Genomic DNA, 13,116 nt, shown 5'->3' on the forward strand with positions numbered 1-13,116 from the left:
TGGCAGCTTAATGCATCTAATATAAAAAACATATGTTTTTGGGGGTGTCACATAGTGTACAATGAGAAAGGTAAAAAATTGGGTGTACGGGAACTGCATCTTCTAAGCCAGAGCACAAAAATCAGCAGGTGGCCATATGTGTATCTCTGCTTGTTCATCATCAATTGACTCATGAAAATACCAACTGTTCCTACCCTGTATCATTATTAGTGATGAAAAATGGTGTCTTTATGCTAACATAAGGAAAAGAAAGGACGGGTTGAGCCCAAACGAAGCAGAAACTCTCCATAAAAGGACCCACACATCCACAAAAGATAACATTATGCATCTGGTGGAACAGCGATGATGTGTTGTACTAAAAATTGCTTCCCTGAGGTGTAACTATCGCTGCTGACATTTATTGTCAACAACTAAAACATCTTGCAGGTGAAAGACAATAACCAGGATGACTGCGTGAAGTGGCACTATTCCATGATAATGTCAGCCCACATTTTGCTAGACTGACAAAAAACACTATACGGGAGTTTGGTTGGGCAGTCATTCCACACCCACCTTATTCACCTGACCTTGCACCCCCAGATTTTCTCCTTTTCTGCTCTCTATCGAACAAGAGACTTCAAGGAATTTCCTTTCCAGATGAAAATGCGATCCAAACATGGCTGGATGAGTTCTTTGCCTCAAAACCACGTGTGTTCAACAGCAACCAAATTGGAAAGTTACTGTATTTGTTGTTTTTATCAAACTTATGGAAAAACACTACGAACGTATGCACCAACCCAATAAATTATCTATCTCTGGTGTGCAACAGAAGCAATTCAGAGCTCACTTTATCATTTACAACAGGAAGGGATAGAATGCGTACACAATTAACACTGAAATAATATTCTTTGCACTAAACTCACCATCCAGAGCCTCGGACTGCTGTCTGGTTATGGGAACCTGTGCCGGTAGTCCCTCACAGAAAATAAGGTCAGCATAGCATACCAGGAACTCTGTGACAACTGCCTGTACTCCAACCCCTTGCAGGGCAGCCACACCACCAACTTCCAGTTCCTTGCAGCGGAGCAGATTAGGGGCCCAAACAATGGCCACATTGCGAGGCGTCATGCCTGTGAGGTGACCTCTAGAAGCTACTCGTGCCAAGTGCCGCACTAGGTATTGCAGTGTCCTGCAGAACAAATATTGTGCCCTTTTTCATTACTCTTTATTAGTCCTGGAAGCACTTTTTCTTTCTTTTCTTTTTTTTCTTTTCTTTTTTTTTTTTAAAAAAATAAAGCAGAAAGTGGCTGTATGAAATACATTTTCATTTCTAACTGAAATATTAGCTCAAAATGATGACTTTGATAAACAAACTCAAATGTTCACACAGCAGTCAACACCAAATTAATCTTTCTGCCAATGACTAATAGTCAAATGAATTATATAAATAATATGGATTAAAAGATAGTGAATCTATGCTGTATGGAAATAAGATAGTCTCTATGATTGACAGTGAATCTGATTTTATATAAAACATGATTTTCATGATGAAAATTATGCTTAAAATAATAATTTGGTTACTAGGACATATATCATAATAATTAATTACTGCAGTTGTTCATTATAAAAAAACACATGTTCAAAAAGCAAGAAATTCAACCACGTTGTTTCACTCTGTATGTTTGCATGCACAGGAAAACACTGACATGTGAAGACACTTAGTAAGAATGTGTTAAATAAAATTAGTTATATCCTTTTAAAATGTTTTGAAACATCAAATTCATTTATTTATTTCAGAATAATCTGATTCACCTCAGTTACTTTTCCGGAGACCCTATGTTTAAAATACTGTACACACCTGTAGTGAGGAGGTGGAAGTTTATGCACAGCATCTCTCATCCGTGCCAGACGGCCTGCTTCATCAGTACCAGCCTGCACTGCTCCAACAAATGTATGATACAACTGGTAAGTGCAAAGTGGATTTGGAAGTTCACGGAAATACATTTTAAGTAGTGAAGCAACTGAATGTATGTCCTGAAGAATAGCTTCATCCTCATACAGGGCTGGAACCCGGTCCTCATCAAACGCATTTCTGACAACAAAAGAATACAACATTGACAAAATTATCATTTCTAGAGTAGCAACTTTAACAAGCACACACACCATTTTAGAGCCCATATTTACAAGACAATTTTGTTTTCTTGTTTTAATCTCTACTACCACCTCTAAAAATATAGCATACTTTTTTTTAAACATTCTATATAATTTGAAAATATATCCATTAAATTTAACTACCATCAAAATGAAATAAGTTACTATGATTTCTAACCTCAAACAAACATTACTCAATAAATTACTGGAGAAATTACATGACTGTGGGATGGCATAAAGCAGAACATGGTTCACAAAACAGTACTACAAACAATTCCACAACACAATGAGTTGTAGAATAAACTTTTGTGAACACTGAATAAACTTTTGTGAACACTGCATTTGGTACAAGTTTAAACAGCAGATGATATAAAATGGGAATTTGATTCAGAACCACTAGTTCTTTTTTACTTATCTATTGCAAAATCAGTAAGAATAGTTGCTCTGGTTGGACCAAGATTTTGAAAGGAATCATCTACATGGAAATGTTCTGATGAAATTGTCACACTCAAACTGAAGCCGTAGTGACACTAAAACCAAATAACAACAGGAAAATTTCTGCTTTCCACGAAGCACAGACATTAGTTACAATATTTTAATAGTCAGGGCTTAGCTCACATGACAAGAGAAATAACAGCTGGAAAAACTTAACTTTTTAAGATCCAACCAGGAAAGCCACTCAAGGCCCAAGGTCAAAGGAAAAAGTTTAATTGAATTGTTGTTATAGATGACAGAAAATTAGTTTAAGAAATTGGGAAAAGCAAGTGGGACATACATACCATAAATCGGTAAGCAGCAACAAATGGAAAACCTAATGGGTGGAGGGTCAGGTGTATTAGAAAAACATACAGATGCAACACGAAAGCATATAACAGTGACAGTAATGCATACAAAAGTCTACAGGTGGTCTTCATACAGAAGTGGATGGTGATGGTGTGGAAGCAAGGTGTAGCAGTAAAATGAACAAATCCAGGAACAGACTAGAGATTTAAAAATTTGCTACAACCAATAAAAGCACCTCTGTCAGTTCCTTAAATCTCTTCAAGTGAAAGCCCAGATGGTGCCAGCAATGAAGCTACAATCGATTTTCTTCCCCATTCTTACAATGACTAAACCTCTACAAAACACGTAAAATTTGTAATGGAAGCCAGTTAAGTGAATTGAGGTACGTTTCTTTATCTATATCAAATGTATAATATGGAACAGAGAGTACACAGCACAACCTTTTGTGATTCTCATAGTTACACAAGAAAAAGTATTCTACAATACATTGACATTTGCCACAAACTCAGTTCACAGATATAGCCAGAACTGTTACACCATTTACATTTCCAACAGTTGCATGACCACAGACTGCATATTATGCTTCAGAACCACACAAAGTCCAATGACTCCTCCTTTGAGGCTATATTTACCTGATACAAAGGGACAGCATAATCATTAAACTAAAAATAATAATCTTAACATTATCAGTTAGTTATAAATTTCCGTGACATACCTCAATTTTTGTATGTTGGATGTGACACCAGAAAGCCTATAAATACCATCCACTATACCGTTACTTTCTATAAATTCTGCACAACATTTCAGGACCATAGGAACTGTAAACAGGAGAGAAGATGAGATTATATATATTCTTAAAAAAATTTATTATAGAAAATTATAAGATGTGCATCATGTTCTGATGTGATAGGTAACATGACAGTTTAATATAAGAACGCTACAGTCTAATAGACCTCTTTAACGTGTTTCAATGGTGATCTGGCCCTATTATGATTTAGGTTCGCTCTCTTCATATAATCTATACATGTTACATTGGGTTTACTGATCAACTTTTTGATATCATCAGCACAGCTTACAAAACATTTATTGAATGTATCTGCTGGTATTGGGACTGTCTTGTCAAAGTTTCTGACTTCACCTTTAACGGTATTAATTACCGACCAGGCTGTTTTGCATTGGTTTTTACTATTTTTTTATGAGATGTGTGTTGTATCTTTGTTTCGCCAATTGCAACTCTTTCTTATACAGTTTCTTCGTGATTTTTTCAAGATCCTTAATTTCATTAGAATTGTTTACTTTGGCAAGGCGCTTCAACAGCAGTAGCTTATTTTTTTAGAGTCTCCAGTTCTTTGGTGTACCAAAATTTACCCTTTCTTGTTTTATGGTATTTCTTTTGAACAAGATGGGCTTGTAAAGTACCTGTTAAGTAATAGTGGAATGTTTCGTAAACTGTTTGGGCACTGGAATCACAGTCTTGAAATAATTTGTCCCAGTTTGTTATGCTCAGCTGGTGTGTTAGCTTTATGAGATTGTGTTTTGTTAATATTAAGGTATTAGGTTTTGTTAACTTTTGTGCAGCCTTGCTCTCATCCCCTTTTATAAAATGTCTTAACTCTACTGTTAACATGGAGTGGTCTCAGAAAACAAATTCCTTTGCCTCGGTGGAGTACATATCACGAGCACAGTTGAACCTCTCCGGGTTTCAACATCATCACACCACAGCGTACCACCCAGCAAGCAATGGGATGGTGGAATGCTGGCATAGAACATTAAAAGCTGCATTAATGTGCCATGCACAATCTTGGTCATCAGCGTTACCCCTAGTGTTGTTGGGCCTACGCACAGCATTGAAAACGGATTTAGGGGCATCCACCGCAGAATTGGTTTATGGTGAACCCTTACGACTGCCTGCAGAATTCTTCACCAATAAAGAAGGGGCATGACAGACCGAATTGCCGTTTACATTGCAAATGGTACGGGAGCATATGGCCAGACTTCGCCCATCTCCTGTCTCGAGACATGGAGCGGTAAATACATTCGTGCACAAAGATCTACGCTCATGTACACAGTGATGCTACGGACGGACACCGTCAAGTTACCGCTGCAGCCTCCATATTCTGGACCTTACAGAGTGCTCTCACAGGATGAACATACCATGCAGATAGCTCTAAATGGAAAGAGTCAAGTGGTATCATTGGAACGGCTCAAACCTGCACATATGTTACCGACTGAAGAGGACACAGAGGTCAGGCACCAAGCGCCACCTTCCACACCACTGGACCAGTATGAAACTACCTCACCACCACAAGAGGAAGCGGTACCGTCACTACCCGCAACAGAAGCTGAAGAAGTTCAACCAATGCCTTCAGTACACACAAGAGCCGGGCATCAGCTGAAATACAAATACCCCTACATTCCCGGAGCTCTGCTCTATCAGAGAGGGGGCTGTGTGGGAGTCGCCAGCAGAACATCCGTAGACGCACAGTGAAGGATAGCATTACTCTGTGGCGGCACGCACAAGGGACAGATTGTTTATTCTTTGATTATATATAATAGTTCTGTTGTTATTGATTCAATGTTAATATGAGCTTTTCGTCACAATAAAAAACTAAAATATTATAGCCTAACTACTTCGTGAGTCTTTCTGAAGATTGTAATAAGTAGTACGTGGCTAAAAGCCCTATACATATTATAAATGCAAAAGTTTGTGTTTGAGTATTTTGTTACATTCTCATGTTGAAACGGCTGGATGGATTTGGAATAACTTTGGGATGAAATTAGCTTATACCCACAATTAACACAAAGCGTAACTTTTAAAAGTGTGTAGTACAAGATATGTATAAATTTGGAGCATATAGTACGAAATGTGGAACAATAATTACTCTTAGAAAAAACTATTTACTCTTTATCTTTTGAACTGCTTTGTATTTGTGTAAATGCTTTTATTGTTTAATATTTACTACAAATATGATTCAAAGTAATGGATACAATACTTGTACAATCCTCAAAGTGTTTAATCCATACTTATTTACAAGCCCAGCACATTTTAGCCACTGAGCATCAGGTGTATCTTATAGCTTCTGAGACACTTGAAAACCTACAACAACAGTGTCATTTAAATGTGTGCAACAGAGAGAAATGATGCCTTTATGTGTAGAATGTGGTAGGCTTTTCATGAGGCTGGAAATGATTATGATTATATGTGAACATAACTGCTGATAACACTTACATATGTGAGGGCAAATGACATTGTTGCATGTGCGCAAATATTATGAAGTTTGTGCTGCACCGAACTAGAAATTGTTAACTTTCTTTCTTCATCAAGTTGATTGTTTCTTACTCCTTCATGCTGAAATGGTTGGACACATTTGGATGAACTATGGAGATAGCCTTTACCCTGAATTAACACGCAAGGTACCTTTTATTCCCAAAAAGTCACTGTTCCCGTGAGATGGTCAACATAACTACTGTTCCTATGGGATGGATAATGTGACTAAAAAGTCATCTATAAAGTTACCTATCAAATAAATGCTATGAGTTTAGCATAGGGATTATTTTTTAACTGTTTCAACAAATGAAATAAGCACATACATAAATCCAGAACAGCATAAATATTCCTGTAGGATAAAATCAGCACTAAACTCTGTAACATATGAGCATGAAAATATTTCGCAACTCACAGAATGTTTGGGAAATGTTTTGGATTGTGATATATTGGGATCCTTAAGCAATGACTTCAATTTTCTGTTTGGATTTGGATGATATATATATATATATATATATATATATATATATATATATATATATAAGGCAACTCACTCACCCTTCACAACCTTTCCGGCAAACCTCAACCTCCTCTCATTGCACACAAACCCAGTCTCTCCCATCTACTCAATCTCCCACTTCCAGCTCCACTCCCTCCAAAACCTCAAAATTCCAATCAACGCAATCTGGAACCACAACACCCCAATTCAGTAGTTAACCTTTCCTCCAAACCTCTCTCCCAATCCGAAACCTCTGTCCTATCCAAAGGCCTCACCTTCAGCCCCACTCCCAGATTTAACCAAACAGCCCTCGTCAAAGATTTACTGTCCTACACCCGTACTCTCTGCTGGAAATATCACTTTGCCACGAAGAAAAATGATCCTAATCCTACTCCTAATGATCCAATTCCCCAAGACACTATCCAAATTGAACCATGCCTGGAACAGTTCCGTCCTCCGTCACAGCGGGACCCACCTCCTCTTCCTCAAAATCACCCTCTCCTAACCTTCCAGGAATTTCTGACTTCCAGCCTTGCCTCTCAATCCTTCTTAAAAAACCTTAATCCTACTCCCAACATCACCACTGCTGAAGCCCAGGCTATCCGTGATCTGAAGGCTGACCGATCCATCGTCATTCTTCCGGCGGACAAGGGTTCCACAACTGTGGTACTTGATCGTCGGGAGTATGTGGCTGAGGGACTGCGTCAGCTTTCAGACAACACTACTTACAAAGTTTGCCAAGGCAATCCCATTCCTGATGTCCAGGCGGAGCTTCAAGGAATCCTCAGAACCTTAGGCCCCCTACAAAACCTTTCACCCGACTCCATCAACCTCCTGACCCCACCAACACCCCGCACCCCTACCTTCTACCTTCTTCCCAAAATTCACAAACCCAATCATCCCGGCCGTCCCATTGTAGCTGGTTACCAAGCCCCCACCGAACGCATCTCTGCCTACGTAGATCAACACCTTCAACCCATTACATGCAGTCTCCCATCCTTCATCAAAGACACCAACCACTTTCTCAAACGCCTGGAATCCCTACCCAGTCTGTTACCCCCGGAAACCATCCTTGTAACCATTGATGCCACTTCCTTATACACAAATATTCCGCATGTCCAGGGCCTCGCTGCGATGGAGCACTTCCTTTCACGCCGATCACCTGCCGCCCTACCTAAAACCTCTTTCCTCATTACCTTAGCCAGCTTCATCCTGACCCACAACTTCTTCACTTTTGAAGGCCAGACATACCAACAATTAAAGGGAACAGCCATGGGCACCAGGATGGCCCCCTCGTATGCCAACCTATTCATGGGTCGCTTAGAGGAAGCCTTCCTGGTTACCCAGGCCTGCCAACCCGAAGTTTGGTACAGATTTATTGATGACATTTTCGTGATCTGGACTCACAGTGAAGAAGAACTCCAGAATTTCCTCTCCAACCTTAACTCCTTTGGTTCCATCAGATTCACCTGATCCTACTCCAAATCCCATGCCACTTTCCTTGACGTTGACCTCCACCTGTCCAATGGCCAGCTTCACACGTCCGTCCACATTAAACCCACCAACAAGCAACAGTACCTCCATTATGACAGCTGCCACCCATTCCACATCAAACGGTCCCTTCCCTACAGCCTTGGTCTTCGTGGCAAACGAATCTGCTCCAGTCCGGAATCCTTGAACCATTACACCAACAACCTGAAAACAGCTTTTGCATCCCGTAACTACCCTCCCGACCTGGTACAGAAGCAAATAACCAGAGCCACATCCTCATCTCCTCAAACCCGGAACCTTCCACAGAAGAACCCCAAAAGTGCCCCACTTGTGACGGGATACTTTCCGGGACTGGATCAGATTCTGAATGTGGCTCTCCAACAGGGATACGACTTCCTCAAATCCTGCCCTGAAATGAGATCCATCCTTCATGAAATCCTCCCCACTCCACCAAGAGTGTCTTTCCGCCGTCCACCTAACCTTCGCAACCTCTTAGTTCATCCCTATGAAATCCCCAAACCACCTTCCCTACCCTCTGGCTCCTACCCCTGTAACCGCCCCCGGTGTAAAACCTGTCCCATGCACCCTCCCACCACCACCTATTCCAGTCCTGTAACCCGGAAGGTGTACATGATCAAAGGCAGAGCCACGTGTGAAAGCACCCACGTGATTTACCAACTGACCTGCCTACACTGTGAAGCGTTCTATGTGGGAATGACCAGCAACAAACTGTCCATTCGCATGAATGGACACAGGCAGACAGTGTTTGTTGGTAATGAGGATCACCCTGTGGCTAAACATGCCTTGGTGCACGGCCAGCACATCTTGGCACAGTGTTACACCGTCCGGGTTATCTGGATACTTCCCACTAACACCAACCTGTCAGAACTCCGGAGATGGGAACTTGCCCTTCAGCATATCCTTTCTTCTCGCTATCCGCCAGGCCTCAATCTCCGCTAATTTCTAATTTCAATTTGCCGCCGCTCATACCTCACCTGTCTTTCAACTTCATCTTTGCCTCTGTACATCTGCCCCGACTGACATCTCTGCCCAAACTCTTTGCCTTTACAAATGTCTGCTTGTGTCTGTGTATGTGTGGATGGATATGTGTGTGTGTGCGAGTGTATACCTGTCCTTTTTTCCCCTTAAGGTAAGTCTTTCCGCTCCCGGGATTGGAATGACTCCTTACCCTCTCCCTTAAAACCCATATCCTTTTGTCTTTCCTTCTCCTTCCCTCTTTCCTGACGAGGCAACCATTGGTTGCGAAAGCTAGAATTTTGTGTGTATGTTTGTGTTTGTTTGTGTGTCTATCGACCTGCCAGCGCTTTTGTTTGGTAAGTTTCATCATCTTTCTTTTTAGACATATTTTTCCCACGTGGAATGTTTCCCTCTATTATATTCATATATATATATATATATATATATATATATATATATACTTTTTTTTTTTGCTTCTAGGGTCTCTATAGCTCAGAAGAACTGATGTTGAGAACTTGGATTGTGATATTATAATGATTCTTGAACACTGACTTAGTTTCTCTCATTGGCTTAAATGATTCATAGCTTCTTCAGTGATTTTGGTTGTTTCTAGCATACTGAAAGTTTGCTTTCTAGGATACTGGCATGGCTTTTCTGGTTAGATGTGAGTGATTGATGATTTTGTTGGTTTGCAAATATCTCAATAGTTTCTTTCTGGGTTATGTTTGTTGTTTCTTTCCCTCATTTAACTGTTTTTTTCTTCTTCTTTGATTGTTACATCTACATGAGATCCAAAAGAAATCCGTTGGAATTCCATTACTCGATAAATAGTACAATTCTCAAGGCTGTCAATTCAACTAAGTACCTGGGTGTAAAAATTACGAACAACTTCAGTTGGAAAGACCACATAGATAATATTGTGGGGGAAGGCGAGCCAAATGTTGCATTTTATTGGCAGGACACTTAGAAGATGCAACAAGTCCACTAAAGAGACAGCTTACACTACACTCGTTCGTCCTCTGTTAGAATATTGCTGCGCGTTGTGGGATCCTTACCAGGTGGGATTGACGGAGGACATCGAAAGGGTGCAAAAAAGGGCAGCCCGTTTTGTATTATCACGTAATAGGGGAGAGAGTGTGGCAGATATGATAAGCGAGTTGGGATGGAAGTCATTAAAGCAAAGACGTTTTTCGTCGCGGCGAGATCTATTTACGAAATTTCAGTCACCAATTTTCTCTTCCAAATGTGAAAAAATTTTGTTGAGCCCTACCTACATAGGTAGGAATGATCATCAAAATAAAATAAGAGAAGAAATCAGAGCTTGAACAGAAAGGTTTAGGTATTCGTTTTTCCCGCGCACTGTTCGGGAGTGGAATGGTAGGGAGATAGTATGATTGTGGTTCAATGAACCCTCTGCCAAGCACTTAGATATGAATTGCAGAGTAATCATGTAGATGTAGATGTAGATGTATTGTTGTTAGCGTAGTTATTTGTTAGGTTGCGTTGCTTACATCGGATATCGTACCTAAACCGAGGAACTGATTTTATTACTGTTTAAATTTCTAATGACTGGGAAACACAAATAAAATATTTCACAGAGCTAACAATGAGCTATGTAGATAGCTCAACAGCAAAAATCATTAGTTCATGCTGAACAGTGGAGAAATGAGCAGACAGAGCGTCAATGCAGGCTCATACTCAACTTCAACAAAACACTGAATGCACTGCACCTCAGCATGCAGTGGAGACACCAGAGCTGTCATATGATCAATGACAAAAAGTATACAGCAGAACACATGGCCTCTCAGCTTGATTCTGAGACAGCCAAAAACACAGCTTCTCTGCATCAGGTGAATGCCGCACAAATGGCCTCTGTGCATGCCTCTTGAACAGTCTAGGAGGCAAAGTTGAACGTCACCAAATATTTGCAAGGAATACCTGGAGATTTTTTAAAAAAAGTGTGCTTTCAACTATGATCCAACTACAGATTTCACTAACCACAGTATCATCAAAACTGACTGCACGAACGAGGCACACAGATTTTGTGGGTCACTGAAATGGTACAGAAGGAAATGGCAGGAATTTGTTGCTCTGGGTGGCAAGGCATCCATTACCACTTTAGAAGCACCAGTTGATCCTTTAAAGGAATTATTTTCTGGTGAGACTGATGATTCACAGTGATTTCCAAACCCCATAAAGAATTTAATTCATGTTTACACATGATGACCTTGGAGCTTACAGAATTCTCACCACGCCTGGGATTTTACAGTGTAGCGGAAAGTGCACCATTAAATAAGGGCCCTTTTACATACATCCAATGCACAGGCACAACTTTTACAATTTTACTTTATGGGAGACGACGGGGAGACTGATAGACACTGCCTAACTGTTCAGGCGGTTGAACAGGTGACTGTACTGAAAATAGAAAAAGTTCAGCATGATCACAATGTGTTGGAGCACACGTTTAAAACAGCTCTCAAGATCATTTCCAATGATAGTTCCAAGATGGTAATTCACACAGATCACTTGCTGAGCAGGCAGCATGTTGGCCATTGCAACATACTTGCCATGGCTGGGGATGGTTCATGAACATAACTTCAACTTGCTGCTGTGGAGTTGGGTGCTTCTGCCCATATTTATGGTAGACATGTACGTGAAGAAGGAAAGTGGGCATCTAAGGTATGTAGTGCTAAATCAAAGCAAACTATGTGCACAAAATTACTTCTACCTGCAATATACCATTGCCAATGATGTCAATGTAAATCCGAACGACTTAGATCAGATGGTCATCCTCCTGTCATCACTTGTGAACAGTTTGAGGTACCTCCACAAAGTTACCCAGGACAAGTTCTCCTATGTCCAGAACTATGGTCAGCTGGATTTACTCATCACCTTCACATTCAATCCAGGCCGGACCAAGATCAGGGAAGAACTGATGGACAGGCAGCAATCAACAGACTGGCACAATAGCATAGCATTACTTTTTCAGGCCAAATTGCAAAAAGGTGGCGCCCCTCCTCATCAAAAGGCACATTTTTGGTGAGGTGCAGTGCTTCATGTATTCCACTAAATGACAAAAACACAGCTAGCCACATGTGCACTTGCCGCTGTGGTTAAAACAAAAACTGCGGCCAAACCAAACTGATCAAGTGATATCAGCACAGCTGCCCAATCACAATGTGGAAAAACAGCTACAAGACACAGCCACCAAGAGCCCATTACACACTCTATGCGGAATGCTGAAGCTCCTGTGCATGCAGGATGGAAAATACACCAAATTGGGCAGTATTAAAGAGACCGAAACAAACGAGACTGGATATCCATTGTGCAGGAATGTCCACGGACAAGTTACATACGGCCACAATTAAAGGGAGAGGTACCATGTAAGGCACTGTAATGGACAATACCTGGGTGTTTCTGCACTCACTGCTCCAAGCACCAACAGAGCGCCATCTCGGATATTGGACTTGCCTCTTCAGGAGAGGCACCCAAAAGTCGCACACCTTGTGGAGCACCTTCCTAAGGGCAAGCACACATACTTCACAAAGGCCAAATTGTTGTCTATTGAGTAGTGACACCGTCCACTACCACTGTCACTGCATTTTTTCGGCGGTGCCAGATGAACGACTTTGCTTGAACTTTGCTGTATTCAGAAATGCCAAAATATTACACATGGAATGTGTTATGGAAAGAATGGAAGCATCATGTGCAGGGCACTGCAACTGAAGGCTGGCAATGTGTGAAGGCATCAGCTACCCACAGAATATACAACGTGCATGCAACACATACTGAGTGTTATTGTGTGCATTTACTGCTGACACATGTCTGGTGCCTCATCAGTTTCCAGGCCCTCAAAAAAGTTGATGAGCAGGGAAAACCCACATTCCAGAAAGAATGTGAGGCAATGGGACTTTTCAATGATGACGGCCACTGGGACACTACAATGGAGGATGCCATACTGTGCTGGTCA

The 13,116-nt window shown here is 41.0% G+C and overlaps 1 protein-coding gene across 1 annotated transcript in view; it reads right to left on the reverse strand.

The window, feature by feature from the left end:
- Window positions 1-13,116, reverse strand: part of LOC126419299 (GTPase-activating protein CdGAPr) — a 478,818-nt gene that overhangs the window by 80,148 nt on the left and 385,554 nt on the right. Inside the window, exons 6-8 of the mRNA XM_050086473.1 lie at window positions 3,629-3,731; window positions 1,838-2,071; window positions 903-1,168 (exon numbers count right to left, since the gene is read on the reverse strand). Of these exons, the coding sequence (XP_049942430.1) occupies window positions 903-1,168; window positions 1,838-2,071; window positions 3,629-3,731 (603 nt within the window). The remainder of the gene's footprint in view (window positions 1-902; window positions 1,169-1,837; window positions 2,072-3,628; window positions 3,732-13,116) is intronic.

Source organism: Schistocerca serialis, chromosome 9, assembly GCF_023864345.2.
Source record: "Schistocerca serialis cubense isolate TAMUIC-IGC-003099 chromosome 9, iqSchSeri2.2, whole genome shotgun sequence".
Taxonomy (NCBI): domain Eukaryota; kingdom Metazoa; phylum Arthropoda; class Insecta; order Orthoptera; family Acrididae; genus Schistocerca; species Schistocerca serialis.